Raw genomic sequence first — 22,424 nt, 5'->3', positions numbered from 1 at the left:
TTATAACTTGAGGTAAATTGGAAGGGAAGACTGGACTGGCCCAGACTTGAATCTCTCCGCTCTTCTCCTCCTCTTCGTCTTCTCCTCTCCTCTTCGTTCCTCCCTTCAACTTCTCCTCTTCAACTTACCCCTTCCCCCCTCCTTTAATCTTATCAGAGTAGATCCATCAACTGTTGTGTCTCCTACACCGCTGTTTTGATCTAATTTCGACTTGATATCATCTCATTTTATTTGATCAGTCTCCCCAGTTCTACATCACATCGCCACGCATCCAAAACAAAATACAACATTAGAGACAGACCCACCAACCTGGCATGGGCTCTGTGATCATCTCACCACGTGTTGCATCCAATCGATCGCAAAGATGTTGGGAGGCAGTTCAAGTTCCCTAGATGTCTATTCATCACAACCACAATTATCGGATGGCTCTAGATCGAGCTCCTCAACGACGACCCCCACCTCGACCGCCCCGCCAACCGTAGCCTCTGCTCGGCTTCCTGCGCAATCGAGCCATGTCAATGATCCCCCCCGCCTACATCAATTCCCAAACTCCTTCTTCTTGTTCTCACTCACTATCACCCGACTCTCATTCCACCCCTCCGCCGTCCATGACCTCTCACTCTAGCTATGGGATCCCGCCCGACCATTCGTCCAACTCAAATCCTCACTCCCACTCGCACTCGTACTCGCACTCTCGCTCCGACCATGTTTCAACCGACACTATGACCTCAGCGCCTTCGGCCTACGCTCAAACCTCCCCCGATTCGCCGCGTTTACAACCGACATATCGCTCGATGCAATCACTCCCGGGCTCCGAAGCTACGTCTCCAAGTCGAATTCGCGTCCAGAGCTTGTCGCACATCCAGAGTCTGGCCAGCGAAGACCTCCTCACCCACTCTCAGAGACCACATCTTCCTGGTCATGGTTCCCAATCCCGGAAATATGAGATCAGTTCCATGCCAGTAACCGATATCATTGAGATGGTTGCCGGTCTACTCACCAAAATCACTACTACGAATGATAAACACCACGAAGACATCCATCGCCACATCCCTCCACCTGACGGTACGAGTAATCTCAGTCCGCAAGCGACTAGTGTCCTTGCTTTTCATGGCAAGAATGTCCCCAGCATCTCCATCCTCAGCTATCTCACTCGTATTCACAAATATTGTCCCACCACCTATGAAGTCTTTCTGAGCTTGTTGGTCTACTTCGATCGTATGACCGAGCTGGTCAACCAAGGCCAGTCACAAGGCCACTGGGAGACCTCGGCCTCTTCAATTGAAGCATCAGAACCTTCTGCCAACCATCAACATCCACAACAACACGCCCAGAATTCTTCCATAGTAACACCACCCTCCTCAACGCGCATGGCCGCGCAGGATCCCAAGAGCCCCAACTCCTCCATATCACCCGGTTTATATCCCCAAGGCGAAGGCGAGAATCTCTCCCACTTCTTTGCCGTCGATAGCTTTAATATCCACCGACTGGTCATCGCGGGCGTGACCTGTGCGAGTAAATTCTTCTCTGATGTGTTCTATACCAATTCGCGATATGCAAAGGTACGTCATTACTTATCTCCGAGATTCTGCAATACATAAAAGCAAGGGATTGACCAAAAGTACCATTTTTCAACCCACAGGTTGGTGGCCTTCCTCTAGTAGAGTTGAACCACCTCGAGCTCCAATTTCTCCTCTTAAACGACTTCCGTCTCGCTATCCCTGTCGAAGAACTTGAAGCATATGGCACCATGCTTGTAGAGTTTTATGCACGCGAGGTCGTCGCTCAACAAACGCAAGACCGCGCGATGGCCGTGCCAAAAGCCATCAATCCCTCCTCAGATCCACATTCAGAAGCCATGTATATGCGCTCTTCCCGCGATAAACGTCAACCCGGTCTAGGCCAAACACCCACGCCGCCCTAAACCAATTGCATTTCATTTAACCTTAGCCTTGGATTATCATTTGACTTGCCTCTTCCTATCATGACACGCTGAGCGTTTGTCAACTTCTTTGGTTCTGTGGGCGATTCCTCCTCGCTACTCCCATCTATATTTCCGCAAATGCTTCATTCGTCATGACCTGTATAGACTTGTACTTGGCCGGTGCTGGCTGATCGGGCTCTTTTCACTTCACTTCTTCATCTCTGCTATTCTTCAACACTTCTCTATACATTACATATCTATGGCCACTTTTGCGGGATTGTTATTGATAGTTTCATTCTTTCTTTGTCTATTCTTCTCTTTCCTGTTCCGACTTTTGTCTTCATGGTTCGGTGTTGTCGGGCGTTATTTTCTTTTGCATTATCGATTGGCGGTTTGCTTTGGCTTTAGCCCGTGAATATCAGTTTTTTCAAGTTCGATTTCCGTTTTATCTCGTAAATCTGACAATTATCCTGCTGATACTAGTTACAGCGCCGACTCTTGTCTGTCGTAATTCATAGTGAGATATCGACGCCTAGACGGTAGGACTTCATATCGCGAAACGTGTGCTCCAGCCCGTTTGAGCCTGTATAAACAAAGCTTCATATATACCTGGATTCTACACGAAGAAGATCATCCTAGAATGTCCTCCGTAGTATTTAGATATTAAAACTAGATCAGCGAGTCTATCTACTGGAAGTGGGTTGTTGAAGTATGCAAGGTGGGTCTACGTGGTAACTGACATTTCTGTCTGAAAAATGCCGCCTTACTGTATGTATACTGTATGTAGGATAGTTGTTATGACTCTCAATGTGCTATTCTTTATTAGTGTTCTGCAATGGATGTATGGATATATCTCCAAAAGTATCGAAGCTTGAATGCCTTGAATACAGTAAGGCCGTTATCCCAAGACAGTACTCTTTGGATCAGCCCTCAGTTCAGTCCCGGCCATTGTATAATCAATATCGCCGACTATCGGTAGTAGGATTAAGATTGTCGACCGATGAGATTGCTAGATTTGTGCAAGATTCAAGCTTATGTGGCTTGATCTCATAACCTTATTAGACGTGGACGGAGCTTGAAGCTCACTCCATTCTATACTAATAAAGCCAAACATTTTAGGGCTGTTCCATTTCGTTGGTGCATCGCGGGCCACTGTGATCATCGACATTCCTGGGCGCATTCCGTACGCTTGGCGCATGCCTCAAGCTATAGATGTATGTATTGCTATGCCATATCAGTACATACTATTAGGAGGTCTAAGTGGTCGAATCGGTTACCCAGCTATCATTCTGATATGCAGTTTGGGTTAGCGTGATTAACACCCTAAAACATACTTATACAATGATGGCCACCTGAAAAATAATTCGCAAATAATCTTAGATCGCCCAATTTTCAGAACCTTCTCTTTCATCTGACAGTCTTTCCTCAATTGGTCAATCCTGAGTTTGCTATTACTCGTGGTATATCCATAGGTATCGAAGCCGTTTCTCCATCATGCCAACCAGCAAAGAATTGCTGGCCTTGACCACTTTATTTTTACAGGTCTTAGCTCGACCAGCTCCTGCTGGAGACCTTGGCTCCCCAAATGGCGATTTAGCTGGGGACCTTGAACTGCTCTACAGTCAGGCCTTTGACTATCAGCCTACTCAAGGTACCAAGCATTCGAACGATGAGCATGGAAATGAACCTTGTCCCAGCTGCGGTGGTGATGGAGGTCACGGCGGAGGTGGACATGAATCAGGCTGGCCTGGACCTACAGTGACCGGTGACTGGTACGTTGAATATTCGTCAATGATGGTACATGTATTGGTATTAATTAGTTAAATAGCCCCGCTGCTCCTACAAGCACAGTGACCATAACCACTGATGCTGATGGCAATGGCTTTGGAACAATTACAATCACCGACACCGTGACTGATACAATCAGTCGATGCACTGCAACAACCACAACGAACGGCTTAGCCCCGAACACCGTCACCGAGACAGAAACAGACACTCTGACCTCGACAATCAGCTCGTGTACCGCCACAACAACAGACTACGAGACAGTCACAGCTGATGCCTCGACAATCACCCAAACAGTGACTACTCCCGGTCCTACAAAAACCGAGACCTCAACTGTCACTGAAGCCGCGGAGACCGTCACTCTCCCTGGTTCTACTGAGACCGAAACCGAGACCGAAACGGCCACGGACACCATCACCCAAACCACCACCCTAACACATAATCAGATCATCACGTCCACCGCCACTCAAACAGAGACCGAAACTCTCGAAGTAACCAAGACCGTAACATCCGATGACTGTGGCGAAACCGGTGGTGGTGATGGTGGTGGTCTTGACTACGGAACCTGTACTGACCCAACTATCAAATGGGAGTACGGATTGGATGGTCGTACTGAATATTCTTACACCACCAATAACCAAAAGGACTTCCCCTTCGGATCCTCGCCTACGATTGGTTCCCCCGAAGATCTCATCTGCAATCGTCTGCGTAGTCCCTGCAATGCGCCTCAAGAGACCATCGACAAATGCTACGAAGCAGAGGAGGCCACTGCTAACTTGACCGGTCAGGAAGCTGCGGATGTTTGGAATGAGCTGATGACTTGATTGTGTTTCTCTTGGAGTATTGGGGGTTTCTTCTGGATCGAAAAGTGAATATCTTTCATGGATTAACATAATTCAGGCGGGGCTATCTCAATACTGTACACCATTCCCGTATCTAAGTTAATCTATAGCTTTTGTCTAGTTCAAATTTTTAATGTACGATGCTACAGAACATGAAGTGCTATTGATTTCTCCAAATGATATTCTACGGAATCTTCAACTCCATCTTTTTGATTCCATTTAGGGTTAGACTTCTTTCCAGGCTCACTCCGACTTGGCCCCAATCGAATCACGTCAACTTCAACTTCAACCACAACTTGATGCAGCACCAAGATTTACCCTCCAGCCTTCGAAATCGTTTAAAGAATATCCAAAGCCTAAAAAATGACTGCAAATATTAAAGATCCCGCCTCGATAGAATGTAATCTCGAACCTATCAACCTCAACGAGAAGACCCAATTCAACGAGCTCCAAAGACAGCGGAAGATTTGCGGCTGGCAGTACGACACACAAACCCTACAATCATGGAAAGAAAACGAAAATCCCAAAAGGCTTTTCTGGATTACTTTCGTCGACAGCAGCAATCAAGTCAGCAGTGAATCTACCAGTATTCGCGCCGGTCACATCTCACTCGATCCTTCATCCGGATACCTAGAACCGTGCCGACTAAGAGAGAATGAAGTCGATCTTTCGCTAAATACTTTCTTTATATTGCCCGAATACAGAGCTCTGCGACTCGGAAAATGTGCTGTGCGTTTACTTGAAGAGTTTGCTGTGACGAAAGAATACGGGGATCTGCGCTGTCGTTATCTTACACTATCTGCTCTCAGCAAGAGGTATATCTATGATGAGAACTGGAAGGGGATGTGGGCGAGGATAGGTATGCCTGAGCCCTCTTTTAGTATTCAGGAGTGGTATGAGAGACTTGGGTTTGTTACTTGGAAGGAGGTTCCTTTGTATGAAGAAATTACTTTGGATGGAGAGACGATTGTCTTGTGGGAGGCTTTGATGAGCAAGGACTTAAGATCAAGTTCTTAGTATTCTTTTGGTATTGAATGGGCAGTTTCATCTCCCTTCAAGATTTTCTATCAATATATCTCCCATTCAGAAATCATCGATGGATTGAAGGGATATCTTACTTGGGTGGCCGCTTCATCCTCTTGAATCAGACCATCGGATTTTCATCTTGGCGATGATTATCCTAGAAACACGATGGAATAGGAATCCTAAGAGAGATACTGGTAGGCAGTTGGAAGTATGAATTGGTATGAAATAATGTACTAGACAAGAACAAGACGTATGCAACGCTGATCGCTCCACTCGGTGGCTTTGGTTTTTCCTATTGAACAAAAACACAGGAGTATGTATGCATGGAAATAGACATAAAACAGGCGTGAACTCGTATACAACGTGAAAAGGCTACTCAATGCGAGGTGGACTCCGAGACTTCTTCCCCATCGGACTTCGACTGAGACTTGCTCTGTACTTGCGTTAGCACTTGAGTCAAACAGTAGACAGAAATAGACAGTGGTGAGTCTGGATATAGGAGGATCAAGGGGTGAGACTTACGATCTTCGACGCTCACCCTCCCTTCGGAACCCATCAATAATCTTGGCCATCTCTTTGCGCGAAGAGCTCGCGTCAACCCTCGTCCCTCCAAGACTCATGCTGACTTTTTCATGCGCGCTAGCCCGGAGAAGGCGCTTTTCTAGAAGGAGTCGCATATTGACACAAACAAATACGCCGCAGTCACTGCCGCCATCTTGCTGTGGTGAGTCATGCAGAGGCATAAATCGAATAGGCATGTTGAGGAGGTAACCAAATTTCTGCGTCACTGCACTGGCTTCCCATACATTTCCATGATAAAGCGAGTCATAATGAAATGCGATTCTATCGACGATTGAGATAAGTAATAAAGACCAATGGGAACCTCCTTCGGCCTGGTTGACGTTGCGACAGTCATTTATAGGAAGAAAAACGTGAGAAACCCCGGAGAAGTTGGGAAGGGCATCCTTGAGTGTGTGCGGGTTTGGCGTTTGGAGGATCATGAAGGACATGCTAGGTCGGAGAAGGACAATGTTGGAGGATTTTTGCTTAGCGAGGACTTCGTGTTCGAGGTATCTGCTTGAAATGAGTGGAAGATTAGGTCGTAATGGATCAATGGAACTTACTCCTCCCAAAATGATATGATCTATAAGTGATTAGCTTTTTGGAGGAAACAAGTAATCGCAAAAGTCAACCCACATTATCCGTGAGCCAGTCATTCTTCAAAGTTTGCATATCCTCTCGTGTTACTGCACACAGGGTTAGTTTGGAAACAGTCTTGGCTAAGAGTGATTCTTACATCGGATGTCATAGTCTAGGGACATCAAATATACTAGCGTCAGTTGATCCGTCACTTTCCAGGAAATATCTGCACAAAACTCACAGCTCAAATAAGCATCGTCGGGTGTCAACTTGGAATACATTTAGCGACTAAATTCATCGACCACACTCGAGGAGACACCTAAATGACTCACCATATCACTAAACCGCCCCCGCATCCTCTTTTGTAACTTATTCAATCCACCGTCCAACATATTGACCAACTCTAACCAAAAGTGTACAAATCAAATGAGATATCCAAGGGATCGTAAAAGCGCGAAAAACCGCGGTCACTGGAGAATGCCTCGTCGCGTGATTATTCACAAAGTTGACGTTATAAGACAGTCCCTTGTCAACAAGAAGCAAATGAACCAGGCAATGCGAGAGATATAATCGAGCCGGACAATTGCACAAAGCAACCCAGTTCAATATAAAGAGAGTAGACAATAGGCAGTCGCGAAAGGCCTACAAGAAGTGGCAAGGAAAGAAGGATCTCTGTGGCGCGAAGCCCGGAAAGCGGCAATTGAAGTTGCGCGGCACCGGGGCGAAGTGCACTTGTCCTCGTACCGAAACCAAAACCCCAGATTCTCGGTTCTGCAGTGAGTGGGGCGCGCGGAACTTCGAATCGAATTATTGGACGGGAAGCCGGGATTCGGAGGACGAGGCCGTTAGCCTTATAGCGATAACTGCCAGTGAAAGGGCCGAGTCACTAGGCACCGTAGTGAAGAGGGTGGAGGGGTATATCAGGGCGTTTTCGAAGGGGAGGAAAAGAAAAGTAGCAGGCTTTTATCGATGTTGAAATATTCGCACGCCAGAATTCGGAGACAGGGGTACGTTTTCGGTATAATATAGCCCACTTGGTGTCGTCTTTTCTTTATGGTAGTTCAATTTGGGCTTGGACTGGGTTGCGTCTAGTCGGAAATGTGGGTGCAAAGAGGATGATGATGGTGCTTGTTCGTGGTTCTGGCTAGCGTTCTGGACCGAGGCTGGCCGTCGATGTACTAATGCAAATGTCAGGAAAATGGCATCACTTTACAACGTCGGACTCGGCGTGTTGAGATTAGGTTTGAAGATTGAAGTCTTGGAGATTCCCTGGCACTTCCTCGGTTTGGGGAGTCACGTCACATGTCGGTCACGTGATGGAATCACTGGGGTTTGCCCGATGGGGAAAGTATATATAGACGGACGGCGATGAAGATGAAGATTGAATACACAATACATAATTAGAGTCATGGCGGAAGCTTTTCAGTAAGATTTCGTTTTTAAATTGTCCTCAGAATAAGACTGCAACCGAATACGAAATAAGAAAGGGTATCTAAAAGTACATCCCAAAGCTCCAGTAGATAAGTAGATCCATCACGCATAACCTGAGAATACAGGAACAGATAAAACAAAACATATGGCACATGGCCAGTTAAAGTGTCCGCTGGGGCGAATGAGAATCATGAAAAAATGGGGTATCATAGGTGTTGCCGCATCTCGGGTCGTTGGCCACGGCGTAGAACAAAATCAATACGGGAGTGAACCCGAGGCCCATCAGGATTAGGCGAATGTGCAATTCAACATACAGCAATGCTGTATCACAGCCCAACTTTGGAAAAATGCTTATTCCAAATCCACCCGACCTGGTGCGTCGCATCATCCTGATTTCGCGCAAGCCAAAGCTCACCCTTCTCGCCAATGACATCAAAGATATCCCCCGACTCATATGTCAAGTATGGATATCCAGCTTCACCTCTAGCGCCCTGGAAATTGAATTGTTCGACGCTGGCAGCAAGGAACAGCACACGAGGCTCAGCTGGATGGTGCTCAGCAAGGGGGTTGTTGTCTGCCCGAGCCTCCTCGTTGGGGTTGTCAGACATAGGCATGGCCGAGGAGAAAAAGCCTGAATAGCGACCAGCGGGTGAGGTGGGAAGATTGTTGTCACTCGAGGAGGCACTGATCATTTCCGCTAGAAAAGGCGTGTCCAGGCTGAGTCTGGGAAGACTGGGGAATGGCTCCGTCTCCGTAGGTTTAGGCCCATGCATGCTTGAATGGGAGCTATTTGTCACTTGCTGGAGAATCTGACTGCGGCCAGTATCTGGGGTCTCTGGCTGTACCCGGCCCGAAAATGCGGAATTGGCGCGCGTTCGACTGATGCTAGATTGGCTGTCAATTTGTGGAGATTGGAAGAGCTGGCCAACACCGTAGTCATTTGATACTTTGGGCGAGTCTTCTGTCATTGACGTAGGGCGGTTGGTAGAGCTGTTGACCGTCGAAGGTCGGCGAGGAGAGTTGACATTCGTCGAAGGCGTATTGAAATTGACCAGATTGACTGTATCAGCAAGTAGGGATCCATTGCATATTCCCAGAGTGAGGACTTGAGCCGCGGAAACACTGTGATCATTGCTCCAATCGGTGAGAATCTGTTGGAAGTCCGGCGGGAAGCCCTCCACATGAGGCTCCAATTTCGCTTGCATAGAACTGAAGAATGAAGATTGAAGAATGACGAGGTTTTTCAAGCAAGCCTGTGAGAGCTTGCGCGATAGCGCATAAAGCTGAGGAAGCTCCTCTTTCAAAGTCTGGTCGAGAGCTTCGAAGTGCGCCTCCTGCTCTTTGAGTTTTTTATCAGGGGTATCCCCACGTTCCTCGGTAGCTTTGTAGCGTGCATGATCGAGTAGGCGCTTTTCTCGTCGCTTCATAGCCCGGAAAGATTTTGAATGTAGCGAGATCACATGCTCAATAGGCTGCACGACAGTCTTTTGGATGGCGGCGATCTAAAGAAGAATGTTAGTACTATTCGATTCAGATAACCTTCGGGCGAACCGCATGGCAACTTACATGTTCGGCAACAGTTGTAGTACGAATCTCAACGGCAGTCGTCTTGAAATGCCGCCATTTGCTCTCCATTTCCGGATACCCTGTCTTAACCACATCGAGCATTGCTTCAATTGACAAACAAAGCTCCAGCAGCTGTTCGGCGAACTGCTCAGTCTGACTAGTGTATCCCCCAATATCGCCTATGATCACCTGTAGCTGAAGGAGATTCTCGCTGAACTGTTCAGCCAAGCGTTGGAAGGACTTGTCCTCAAAGATGTCCGAAAGTCCTACTTGCTGTCGCAATTTCTCTGTGCGGCGTCCGAATGCCTTGGACAAATTCGCCCGCACATCCGATTCTTTGCGACCGCGACCAAGAGACTGATCGAATGTCTCAATCCGACCTTTGAGTTTATTGAGGCGGTTCGTCATTTCATTTGTCTTGCACAAGGCTGCAGCAAGGTTTGCATGGTCGGGATGATCGTTAGGTGTTGATTCCAGGAGCGATGTCAGGAGAAGGGGATACTTCAGTACTCGCTGAAAGGGCTTAACTAGTAACGAGCTGAGATCCCAAGCATCGGTTAGATCCGAGGCCCAATCTCGGCATTCGTTCAACCAAATTGTTACGTTCTGTTTGAGCTGCATGACCTCAAGCTTCTTGTTGGCAGCATCGCGAGTCTTCAGGTTGAGGGCATGAACCTTCTCCATCTGCGAAAGATGATCCAAGAACGCTGCGCCAACCGAGGTCAAACGATCCTTTTCAAGATCTGATGTACTTGCATCTGCGGCTGCAGCGAATTCATCCCCGCCTGCTGAGCCGGCGCGACTGCTTTGTGCGCTGCGCTTGTGATTCCAGCGCTGAGACTTTGGCATGACATAAATGCTCCGAGTAGCTTTCTTCAAAGAATCTTGAAAGGCGAAAGAAAACTGCGCAACCTGATCAGAGTTTCCAAAAATGGTTTTGATATCATCTTTAGTCAGGTCGGAGCACGATCCAGCTGTGCCTTTGTAGATATCATCGACAACCTTCATATCACGGCCGAACTTGTACTCAGTATCAACCAGTTCCTTTATGATATGGCGACGTTTTTTCAAGCGGCGTTGTTCTGGAGAAGGTGACTTTCGAGCCTCTGTGTGAACACGATATTCAGATGGAGCCAGAGATGTGGCAGACGAGTCTGCTGCACGTGAAGATTGAATAGATTCAAGAGGTCGGAACGAGGAGTCGTCACTGCTTCCAGCGCTCTGGCTAGCTCGTAGTGTTGGTATGTCTGTTGAAGGTGGGTATTCTCCTTGGGCTAAGCCAGGCGGCTGCACGGCTGCAAAGGAATCTGCAGGGAGCTCTGCCCGCGAAGGGATGATCTCTTCTGGACTTTGTTCGAGCGATACACCTAGTCCAGGTCGAGCAAAACTAGTCATATCTCTCTGAACAGAATGCCCTATGCGAGGAGTCGGCATTTCTTCGGGTGAGAACTGGAGGTCATCGGTCACGGGTGTCGACGCTTCATGTTCCGCTTGTACCTTCAGCCAGTCATACATTGATGGGGAGGCATGTTCCCAGTCCGATGGACCTCTGAGACTGGCTTCAGGACGGAGCGATTCATTAAAGGGGACTGCTTGGTATTCAGGAACGACAACAGGGTCTTCAGTTAAGGAGTTCACTTGGCCGTCGGTGCGAATGCTATTCTGATAGGGTTGGTGTTCCTCGAGCACGGTATGCGGGATGTTGTTTTGGCGAGCTCGTGTAAGCTCTTGCAGGTAGACTTGAGTCGCACGACGAGAGTCCCATCGCCCTTGTCGAGCAAGACTCGGCGGATTCGAGAATTGCGATGTCTGGTTTTGCGGCGATTCGAGAGTTTCAGGTCCCATAACACCAATATCTTGAAATGGGTAATCACCAGCTCCATCCGATGAGGGGCTAGAGGAAGTTGCGGAGCATGACTGGTTCGCAAACTCGGTTTCATGCTCCAGGGCCGAGGTATGCATTGGGATATCGTCCCCACTCTCGTCGCATGTTGAGGTTTGTTGATGCAGAGAAGAAGACCATGAACCCATGCTCCACCTGTTATCTGGGTGCATCAAAGCTTGGTGTTGCTGTTGTTCTGACGATCTGGCACGCATACCACCAGTATTCACGGACTGGGGATGGGGCGAATCGTGAAGCATGATCTGAATGGACTCTTGGTCCTCGGCCTCAGAAAGACTGCAGTCAGGTTCGTCACACGACTCGCTGCCCGAGGTGGACTCGCGAATTTGCATGATATGATTCAAGAGGGTCTGATGGGAGACACTAGTTTTCCGTTCCTGCAGATCTGACTGCGGCTCTGGGTCAAATGTTGTCACATGCGTGCCGCTCGAGTCTGAAGTGGCCGGAGAGCGAGGAGTTTCATTTCCAACGACGTGGGAAGCGGTTTCTGAGGCGCGTGGAAGCTCTTCCGGCATGCCCAGCGTCGGCGAATCCATTGTTGTATGGGGAGCATTATTGTCAGCTACACTCATAGCAGTATTGAGATGAAGTTGAGGCATAGTATGTGGCTCCTTTTCGAAAGTCCCAGTCGCAGATGACGGGGTCGCCTCCGCTACGACAGTTGCCATATCTGACGATGGTAACGAACTAGCTATGGCAGTATCGGGAGTCGGAGCTTCGTCATCAGCTGGAGCCTCGACAACTCCTTCACGAGCTGCTTCCCTTTCCTTGGCACGTCTGCGAAGCTCCGCGGCAGCTTCCTCCTTTCTCTCATTCTCTAGAACAGTGCGATTGATTGCTTGTTGAATACGCTGGCGGCGCGTTTCAAAATCAACTTTTCCCAGTTCCGGTAGGTGACGGCCTCTAGAGCCGGGACTACGGGCCTCGGTATCACGTTCCGAAGACCTTTGAAGACTCGAAACTCTTTCTCCAACTTTGGATCGCGGGGAAACTGGGGGACCATGTGAAACAGACTGCCGATTGTGTGAACTGCGTAGAGGGGGAGATTTCTTGGGTGGAGGTGCTGCAATGTATGCCTGTAGTCGTTGACTTTGTGAGTGTACCTGGTTACGGGTTCGGCCAATCGTCAGGTCCCGTCGGCCACGGCCCGTCATCGCAAACGAAGCGGGTCCATCGGCCGCCATGCGGGTTGGGGTACTATCTTTAGAAGATGGTTTAGGAAGACGACTGGTACCCTTTGGAGCCAACGGAATGCCTGTCGATCGGCTGCTAAATGTCGAATTAGAGACCGGGCTATTGGGACCGGAACCAGTAGTGAGATGGTGCGAGGAGATTGGAATGCGGGACCTGGAATTCGGACTGGTGGGACTGCCAGAGCCGCCAGGCGACCCATGACCGTCTTTTGCCCGCTGCAAGGGCGTTGGGACGACCATGTCAGTGCCCCAAGGGTCCGCAAGGGACTCAGATTCGGACAATGCGTGTCCTACCAAGTCACTTCGCACTCTGCGATGACCAGTCGTCTTACTTGCTCCAGGTTGAACTGCTTCAAGAGAAGAAGCTTGTCCAAGATACCAAGCCGTTGGGGTAAGAGGAGATCGCGCTGACGATGGATTTGACTGGTCAAGGAAGGCAGGGTTTGGGCTTGGGAGACTTCCGTCAGAGCCTCTTCGTTTCAGCTGAGCAGGAAGCCCAAATCCTAAGTTGTTCAATTGGGTGTTGACAGACAACAATTCACCAAACAGTGGCCTCCGAGGATGTGATTTTGGGATTTGCTGGAAGAGAGGTGGTGGAACTGCGTCTGACAGATTGAGCGGCTCTGGCGGAAATCTGTCTTCTTCTGGGGACGAAGGCGTGGTGTCAATTTGTGGTTGAGGGTTACTTGTTACTTGGATTGGAGGAGGTGAATCGGGTGAATCACGAAGGGTTCGACGTCGCGACGGAAAGGTACGATGTCTTTCTGAGCCGTCGGCACTACCGGCGGGACTCGCAGCTCGTGAAGTAGTTCGTGAAACCGAAGGGAGAGGAAGGACTTGGTCAGAAGTATTGTTGAACTTGTTAACGAGGTCTTTGAAGGAAGATTGTCTGGATTGACGGGTCTTTAGGGAAGAAGAAGAAGAAGAAGAAGAAGCAGGTGTTGTCTTCGGTGCCGTGCCTCCCAGGATTGGCGAATCAGATACAGATCGATACTCTAGTCGTCTCTGGCGCGAAGGATCCAGGACGTTTGCCGGGAGTGGAGACACCCGATCATTCAGGTCGCCATAAACCGGTGCCATACCATCATTCGCGACTGTAGTTGCATCGCCAAATCCGCTTGTCACATGAGGGCCTTCCGTTGTCAAGCAGTCCTGCTTTCGATAAAAGTCGTCTGGGTCCGGAGAGTCACGGCCAGTTGGGTTGTCGGGTTGACCGCTCGAGAGAAGATGGTTTGCAGTGGCCGCACGAGTCTGCCAGTCGAGGCCTGATCGAAGAGAGGAATACGTGGAGGAAGAGAAAGGTGTGATCGGTGACACCTCAAAAGGTGAGGAGCCAGGGACAGCGTCGAGGGATTGGTTGATACCCGGAGCGGATGATTGTCGCCCAAACGGAGGCGGCATCCCATTCCGGGAGCCAAATGACTGTTCAGCACTGCTGCCAGACATCTTGCATGCTCCAGGCCGACCGACGTGGACTGGCGGAAAAGTGTGGGTTGGACTTATGCGCTGTTCCGGGATGAACGCCCGACGAGGATGTCGCAGATTGGAGGGGTGGTTTTCGATGTGGGCTAGAAGGACTCAGGCGACAAAACAATGCTGGGGTGGCGCACCCCGATTTGGGAGCATATTCGTAACAGAAAAACCAGCGAGGATTTGGAAGAGAAAGAAGTGGATAAAAAAAAAGTTCGAGATGTAGAGCGGGAGAGCTTGGCCTGGGCCTAAAGAAGAGAGCACAGCACCTTGGAACGGGAAGCGTTGGAAAGAAGTGATCGGCTGTGTGAAGAGCGCTGGGGACTTTACGTAGGGTGACGAATGAAAACAGTAGAGGGAGATTTAGTGGCCCTGACGTTTGTCTCCAGTCAGAAGCTCGGGCTGTGATAGGCAGCTGGTGGAGTGAAGACCGGGGGGGGCCCGTCTGCGCGAGGATGATAGTGTGTGCAGAGAGATGGATTAAGAGAACTAGGCCAGATTGCTAGCTTCGTTGAGAAGCGATACAAGCTACAAACTGACCGCAAACTGCATGGTGCACTAGCAAGAGTGCAGCGGCGATCATCGAGGAGGAGGAAGAGAAAGAGGAGTACGGAGTAGAGATGGAAGAGTCGAAGAGGTTGGAGAGTCGACAAAGCGGAGAAGGCGCTAGCATCGAGGCGATCGTCGGAGAGTGAGACTACAGTATGTCGTAGGTACTTTGTATACTTCGTATACTCCAAGTCTTCTTCAAAGTATACATTCTACAATTGCTACTTGATACTTCATTTTAATCAGAGTATATTATCCATTCATTTATAACAATTATTTGTCCCGTATACATACATATAATAATCTGCAATGTTTCGTTCATTGAAACTATATGGAATGAATGTTCCTGGCCAGGAACAAACGTGGATTTTACGCAGTGGAGACGCAATGGCTGGCCAGACCGCCGGTTCCGTGGGTCGTCGCCTTAATTTCCTTTTGATTGTTTTTTTGTTTTGTATGCGATTCGATGGTGGAATTTTTATTTTCATTTTTTTTTATTTTTGACTTTGATTTTAATTTCCAGGGGAAGCCTGGATTTTGGGTTGAACCAGCGATGTATTGTTTGTATTATGTATTATGTACATACACGGAGTATGTGTACTGTATACATTGAGAGAGCCTAAATGATATCAGTGAATGTCCACAGTAATTTAGCAAATTCTTCCGGTTACTAAATAATTAACTAGTAACGTTAACTAACTAGTTAGTTACAGTAGTCAGTTAATTAATTACCACTTCTATCTCACAGGAAGTATTTAAAGAGTAATAGTCTCTATGTGTTTCGAATTACTCTCCTTACCCTCCCTGAGACTGAACTTGAACTTGAACACAATCAAATAAACCATATATATTTACTAGATCCTCTGATGTGTACGGTGTACTATGTACATGTTAGATGCTACCTTTATCACGTGGCAGTAACAGCATTCCGTGGTGGTAATTGTTCCCGCCGTATCACCCATTTTTCACCAGCAGTAATTCCTTCCCACCACGCAACCAGCCCGTTATTTCCACTTCCCCCCGACGCGTAAACTATCAATGACAAACTCCTGGAGACCTCGTCTTTCTGGATTTCTTTTCCACTTCCATTAAATTGCCATGAAAACTCGTCATGGCTAAAAAAAGGAAACGACCAGGTCATTCTAGACCCACTTCTCAGCCTCAAGCGAGTATCACCTCGTCCCCTAACCGTTTCAGAGCTGCCCCTGCGCGAAACGGCCGGGCCCTTCATCCAACCCACCCTGTTATCTCGCTCTACTACCGAGATGTCTTGACCCTTCGCCAATATCTCTTGTGCTGTTTGCCCGCTTCCTCGAAAATTCGTCGTCGACGTATCGCGTCGGTGGGAAGTGCATCGGATTCGGCTGATCACAATCCTCAGTCATTGGCTACTTTGCTCGATACTACCTTGGTCGGCGTATTAAAGCAGCCCTCAACGAAACTCGCCTCCGAACGCCAACAGGCCTATCGTGCCTTCACCCAGTCTCAGTCGCGCTCCGTTCTCGTGAGCACAGACACAGGACTAGTAGCCCCCCCAATCTGAGGTATCTCCACTGAAGATGTGACAAATGCCACAATACTCAATAAATGAACAAGGGGCAGCATCAAGCTAACGTTGTCAATTGCAGGTAGTCGACTATGTGGTCTCGAATATTTTCAGGGACCACTACTCCTATCGAGGCCCGCAGCATGTATTGGCGCATGGCTTCCAACACGCGCAGGAGAATACCATTGACAGTGGCATTCCTGGCGTAGCCATACAATTCCCCAATAAGAACGTCCAGCATTTGAAGCAGTCACCATGGACGGATGTCTTGGGTCTCTTAGGCCAGAATGGAGAAGAAATTATAATTCATTTACTACTCGACTGTGGCATTTTTGTTCCTTTGGATACATCAAAGGGCATTTTCTACCAACTGAGTGGTATGATTGGGCGCCTCAACAACAACAGCCATGACAAATTCCATGCAGTGTACAAAAGCTGACTTCTTATGCAGGACTGCCACTGTCGGGCCTGGAGAAAATCAATAATTCCACATCCACAGCCAACAAGGCAGACCCGGCTTTTGGATTTTCCAAAATCAAGCATTCAGGCCTTGGCAGTCACAACGAGACTCGTTCCCCAAATAGTATTATCTTCCTCCGTCGTCGTGTTCTTTATTGCAGGCTCGCCGGCGGTTCGAAGCAGAAATTGCCCTATGGATTAGGAAGCAGTCGTATGTTTGTCCTCAGTATCCTGAACCGAGCCTTGCCTCATGAATCTTTAGATGTTCTCAACCGCTTCTCGAATTTGGAAACGACCAATGAGACAGTTCATTTTATGAAATACCTGTTCCCTCGACAGTTCGGCCTGGACAATGTATTTACCATAACGGGCGACCGCAGCAAGACCGCTCAACCTCAAAGTCACGAGTTCCGAGAGAACGAAATTTCAACACACGATGATCAACGGTATCGTCGACTATTGGGACTCAAACAGGATCGTGAGACCCCAGTAACAAGAGTTCAAGTATCTACGAAGCTGCCCAGGCGGCTCCGCGGTCAGGTAATGGCTTTTGCCCAGAAATTGCGAATTCGGCATGCTAGATGTTCGTATGGCAAGCTACTTCAACACTATTGTCCTGCCGATGTATGTTTCCACGCTACAATTACTCTTGGGACACATAAGCTAATGCTGAGATAATAGGCAATCGGACCCTGGAGGCTTCCGCCTTGCCCATCCTCTGCCATAGGACGGTCCGATGTCAAGGTCCCGGGGTCTTCCGCGGATGATGCCTTGGTTACACAACCGCAGTCTAAATCACCGGTGACGACTAAGTTCTTAGACCAGCCTGCACTGAATGACTTGCCTTCTCACTCCGGGCACACAATTGGCTCAAAAGATGGGGAAGAGAAACAATACAATGTGTCGCTACAGCGGCCCAGGCCCTGTGTTACGAATTATGCGACCCCTGCGACAGCTGTCTCAGCCTTTTGCCGGGCTGTACTGCACAGGCTATTGCCACCCCAAGCACTTGGGGAAGGGCCTGGAGGCGAGTTAAATTACAATATTTTGATGAGAAACGTAGATTCCTTCGTCAAAATGCGCCGATATGAAAACATCAGTCTCCACTCTGTATGCAACGGCATGAAGGTGACCCAGATACCTTGGTTGGTACCACCCAGCTTGCAACATCAATCTGCTGAGCGGAACCTTTCATTGTCGGATTTCCAGAAACGTACGGAGTTGTTGCACGAGTTCGTATACTATATTTTTGACTCTATTGTCATTCCGCTTATCCGCACCAACTTCTATGTTACCGAGTCTCAGACGCATCGGAACCAACTCTTTTATTTCCGTCACGATGTCTGGCGAAGGCTGACTGAACAGCCACTTGCAGACCTCAAATCGAAGACCTTTGAAAAGATCAGTTCTCAAACAGCTTCAGCTCCGCAGAAAAGGCAATATCTTGGATATGGATCTCTTCGTCTATTGCCCAAGTCAACCGGCGTTCGGCCGATTCTCAATCTGGGCAAAAAGGTTCCTAAAGAATTCGTCAAGAATGGGAAGAAACGGGCGTACTATATCTCTATCAACAGAACTATTACCCCAATATCCAATATGTTGATGTATGAACGTCAACGAAACCCCCCAGAGGATGGGTTCTTCCTTAATTTCCACGGGCGACCTGCATCCTCGATTGAAGTCATTCAAAGAAAAGCTTGTGGGCCCTCAGAACGAAGTCAAGACAACGTCCTTGCCATTACCCAGATTGTATTTTGTGAAGCTCGATATCCAGGCTTGTTTCGATAACATTCCCCAGAATCGACTCTTGCGTCTCATAACGGACCTAGTCACGGAAGAATCCTATCGGATCACCAAACACATCGAAATGAAGCCCTCTGTCAATGGTGTCCAGGGCAGACCCTTTCGAAAATGGGTTGGACGTGCTGCTCCTTTGAAGAAGCAACAACATTTGCCCGATTTTCTTGCCCAAGAAACACAAATCCAAAAGCCGAATACCGTCTACATCGACGACAATGAACAGAAAATCCAAGACGCTGACTGGTTGCTGAATCTCTTGGACCAACATGTTCGAAACAACCTAGTGAAAATAGGCAAGGAGTACTATCGGCAGCGCAACGGGATTCCACAGGGCTCTGTTCTATCCAGTCTGCTTTGCAACTTCTTTCTGGCTGAACTCGAACATAATATTCTTGGGTTTCTACGGTCCAAAGACTCGCTCCTCATGCGCTTTGTTGATGATTTCTTGCTTATTACCAATGACCTAAATCAAGCCATGCAATTCCTCGAAACCATGCTTCGTGGACATCCAACCTATGGTGTTGTAGTCAACCCATCTAAAAGCTTGGTCAACTTTACAGCATCAATAGGTGGCGCACACATTCCCCGTCTCGAGGGATCAACATGCTTCCCTTATCTAGGATGTCGCATTGATACAAACACATTAGAAATTCACCAGGATCAAGATCGAGCACTGGAAGGCGGGGACTTGGCTGCTACCGCACTCTCAAACTCGTTGACTGTTGAGGCTAGCTATCGACCTGGCCACACGTTAAGACGGAAAGTATTAGCCTCCTTCCGACAGCAGATGCATCCAATGTTCCTGGATGACACCCATAATTCTCGCTCTGTGGTTCTCGGTAATCTCTATACCCGCTTCGTCACTGTCGCCATGAAAATGTACCGTTATATGAAATCCTTGTCAGGTCGCGCTCACCCGAAACCTCCCATCATTATCCAAACCATTCACGTTCTCATGTTCCGGGCCTTGGCGATAATTGAGGAACGACGCTCATCAAGATCAAACCCATTGTCTTGTTTCGTAAAGTTCTCGCATATACAATTTCTCACGACATCTGCATTTCGCTTTGTGCTGAAACGCAAACAAACTCGATACGCGGCTGTCATTCAATGGCTTGACTCGCAATGGAAACACTCGCGGCCAACCACGAACAGCGAAGCCACCAAATTGGCACAAGTTGTGAAACGTGGAAATGCACTATTCGAAGAATGGCGCTTTTAGCGAACGTCTGTATTATTCTGTGACTTGTGTATACCAATTGCAAAGAACCTAGATGAACAGCTACTCCCCCTATACTCCTCCAATCCAATCCCCAAATCCGAAACCGTCCCAGTATTAGCAGTAGAATTCAAACTTAGCAGCTCCCTGCCGTCCTTGCTAAGCTCACTCTTAACATGTTCCCCCCAAGCCGCCGTCCAATTAACCTGCTGTCTCAAAAATGACTTAGTATAGTACCCAAATAGCAAAGCTCTATCCTGATCCACCGTGACATTTTTACCCAAGGTATACCAAACCCTCGCATCTATAGCGATGATCGAGCCCTTCACCGCAGTAAACGGAATCAACATCTCTTCCGCGAATGCAGGTACTTCCTCCCTCCTCTTCCAGCTCTGACTACCGGGAATGTACAAGATAGCCCCGTTTTTCAAAATACACATCCGTCAAACACCAGATTATATTCAGTGCCCAGGGTTCAACCCTGTCTTCCCACGGTTCGGGGACAAAGAAAGATTGATCCGAATGTAGTGCCATAGACCCTGAACCGGTTCGAGTTATATTGGCAGTGAAATTTGAGATCAGGATTTGAGGGCCTAGAATGCTGCGGACGAGGGCTAAAGTGCCGGGGAGTTGGATTAGATCCCTGGAGATCGGGTCTCTTTCGAGGTAGAAGACTCGGACGTTGGAGGCGTTGGGATCTAGGGCTGGGATGTAGGTTGGTGCGCCGCGGGAAGTGTTTGTTCCGGCGGCGGCCCAGAGGCGGGTGAGGATATTTTAGATAGTTTGAGAGTTGAAAGCATTTGGAATTACGGCGTGACGGGTCTTTTGGGGGGGATTCATTTGCTTTTGTGAGGGTTTCTGGGGTAAAGGGTAAAGGGTGTTTTTGGGATGGACATGGTGGTTATTGTCTCGAGCTACTGTACTACACCAGCAGTGTACTAGTGTAGTACATGTGCTAGGTAGTATAACTAAGTAGCTAGGTACCAGGAAACCCTTTTATTCCTGGAAATGTCTCCAAGTTTGACTCGAATTTGATAATACACTATTATGTAACCAGTAGATTGTTTGAAGTTCAGCTGAAATATATTGAGTACTAGCAGTGTAGTTTTGATATTGCAGGATTCTGTTTCCCCTCTTCGTCTGGGCGAATAAATACATAAAATACGTTTGGCTTTAATCTCACCCTACACTAATAGCAGTACTGGTGCGGATGAGGACGATATCTAGAGCGTTTGGATTGGTTGATACCTAGTGCATTGCATTGGTATTTGATATACATGTACCCACTCAGCGGGTGACGGCTGGGAGCGCAGACGGGTCGGCAGATCTTCGGCGTAGGAATTGAACTATTAATTTGTACGGAGTAAAATAACATCGAATAGTTCACAAATGTTGGAAGGGCGATCAGGCATTGTGGTAATATGTAACAACGTGATAAAAAGAATATGTTATATTAACTTGGCGGACTCGCAACTCCCGTTCACAACATCCTGAGGCCGCAATGCGCTAAGGGTATACACCCATTCTTGTCCTTGAATTTAGCCTGTTCAATAGCTCTTTCTAGAAGCCTCAAGGGTGTCATCATTCCAAGCACTACTATTACTGATCAATCACCTACGTAGTTAGTAGCAGTGTGAAATTGTGTATAGTCAGTTCTCTCGAATTCACGTGACCTGTCAACAACGACCTTAAAACAGGAGCCAAGACAATTCAATCGTTTGCATCGGTCGATCAGCATTTATGGGAGGATCTCAGAAAGATAAACGATCATGTAAATTATTGCGGTGCAGTGCAGCCAAGAGTCTGTTTATAGATGTCCTAATTTAGTATCCCATGAGAGAGGATAAAGCTGCAGTCCGCTTGCAGCATATACTGAGTCTCGCATTGGAGATGCAAGGCGCCCGATAATTGAAATATGGATGGACTTTTCTTCCCTCTCGTTCCACAGCTTGTAGTAACTATTCCAAGGTTCTTGCACAACATGTAGATTGAGAAAAAGGCAAACATAGGGTATATTGTGGATATCCAATTACCAATGAAAAAGTCGTACCTGACCAGATCAGGTCCAATATCCGATGGACCACGGATCGCCCGGCTGTGGATGAACAGCCGAGTGGACGATGCGAAAAAGGAACATCTTGGATTACTGGGGAATTCCGATCGGACTCCTTCGAGGAAAACATCGAACTCTGTACACCGGAATTCGCCAATTCGATCGACAATTGATCTTCCCTATTTCGACTAAGGATTCTGATCTCGATATAGAGTACTTGGAAGTACCTCCTATCTAGGTGTAATTGTTATAGAAAAAGAAGTACCCACAAGTACCCCCCCTGTTCTCGGTCTGGCCAACCTGCCTGAGGCTCTCTCTCCGCTTGCAACTCTTCCATCGTCAACTTTCTTCGCGTTCGTCCTTCACTTTTCTTCACTCCCTCTCTTCACTCCCTCTCTTCAATTTGCTGGCGCACTCGTTTTCTCTTCCTGTTTTTGTCTTTTCTAATCTCTCATTTCCATTCCTGTCTCTCCCTTTTCAATCTCCATTTTCCGTTTCCCTTACCACTCTCCCCCAGA

General features: G+C 48.0%; 6 protein-coding genes across 6 annotated transcripts; 4 read left to right on the top strand and 2 right to left on the bottom strand.

Moving 5' to 3' along the window:
- Positions 1–608: 608 nt before the first annotated feature.
- Positions 609–1,924, top strand: N7469_011442 (putative cyclin-dependent protein kinase complex component; the record flags this gene model as incomplete). The annotated part of the gene is made up of 2 exons (XM_056650347.1): positions 609–1,562; positions 1,643–1,924. 2 exons carry the CDS (start codon positions 609–611, stop codon positions 1,922–1,924), a joined length of 1,236 nt encoding a protein of 411 aa, XP_056495411.1.
- Positions 1,925–3,418: 1,494 nt separating this feature from the next.
- Positions 3,419–4,533, top strand: N7469_011441 (uncharacterized protein; the record flags this gene model as incomplete). Its single annotated transcript, XM_056650346.1, has 2 exons — positions 3,419–3,696; positions 3,753–4,533. 2 exons carry the CDS (start codon positions 3,419–3,421, stop codon positions 4,531–4,533), a joined length of 1,059 nt encoding a protein of 352 aa, XP_056495410.1.
- A 381-nt stretch (positions 4,534–4,914) lies between these two features.
- N7469_011440 (uncharacterized protein) lies at positions 4,915–5,568 on the top strand (the record flags this gene model as incomplete). Its single annotated transcript, XM_056650345.1, has 1 exon — positions 4,915–5,568. One exon carries the CDS (start codon positions 4,915–4,917, stop codon positions 5,566–5,568), a length of 654 nt encoding a protein of 217 aa, XP_056495409.1.
- A 381-nt stretch (positions 5,569–5,949) lies between these two features.
- N7469_011439 (Ulp1 protease family protein) lies at positions 5,950–6,998 on the bottom strand (the record flags this gene model as incomplete). Its single annotated transcript, XM_056650344.1, has 6 exons — positions 5,950–6,010; positions 6,100–6,651; positions 6,702–6,721; positions 6,775–6,824; positions 6,875–6,889; positions 6,959–6,998. 6 exons carry the CDS (start codon positions 6,996–6,998, stop codon positions 5,950–5,952), a joined length of 738 nt encoding a protein of 245 aa, XP_056495408.1.
- A 1,476-nt stretch (positions 6,999–8,474) lies between these two features.
- Positions 8,475–14,256, bottom strand: N7469_011438 (putative Rho guanyl nucleotide exchange factor; the record flags this gene model as incomplete). Its single annotated transcript, XM_056650343.1, has 2 exons — positions 8,475–9,650; positions 9,715–14,256. 2 exons carry the CDS (start codon positions 14,254–14,256, stop codon positions 8,475–8,477), a joined length of 5,718 nt encoding a protein of 1,905 aa, XP_056495407.1.
- A 1,684-nt stretch (positions 14,257–15,940) lies between these two features.
- On the top strand, positions 15,941–19,856 carry N7469_011437 (telomerase reverse transcriptase; the record flags this gene model as incomplete). Its single annotated transcript, XM_056650342.1, is given in 5 exon segments — positions 15,941–16,333; positions 16,458–16,752; positions 16,827–17,458; positions 17,516–18,583; positions 18,597–19,856. The coding sequence occupies 5 exon segments, from the start codon at positions 15,941–15,943 to the stop codon at positions 19,854–19,856; spliced, it is 3,648 nt and encodes a 1,215-aa protein (XP_056495406.1).
- Between the last annotated feature and the right edge of the window lie 2,568 nt (positions 19,857–22,424).

This window comes from Penicillium citrinum, assembly GCF_028827155.1.
Source record: "Penicillium citrinum strain IBT 23319 chromosome Unknown utg000010l:1.0-1229701.0:1.0-1230130.0, whole genome shotgun sequence".
Lineage (NCBI taxonomy): Eukaryota > Fungi > Ascomycota > Eurotiomycetes > Eurotiales > Aspergillaceae > Penicillium > Penicillium citrinum.
The sequence above is the reverse complement of the archived record's forward strand: the minus strand, read 5'-3'. Positions and strand labels throughout refer to the sequence as shown.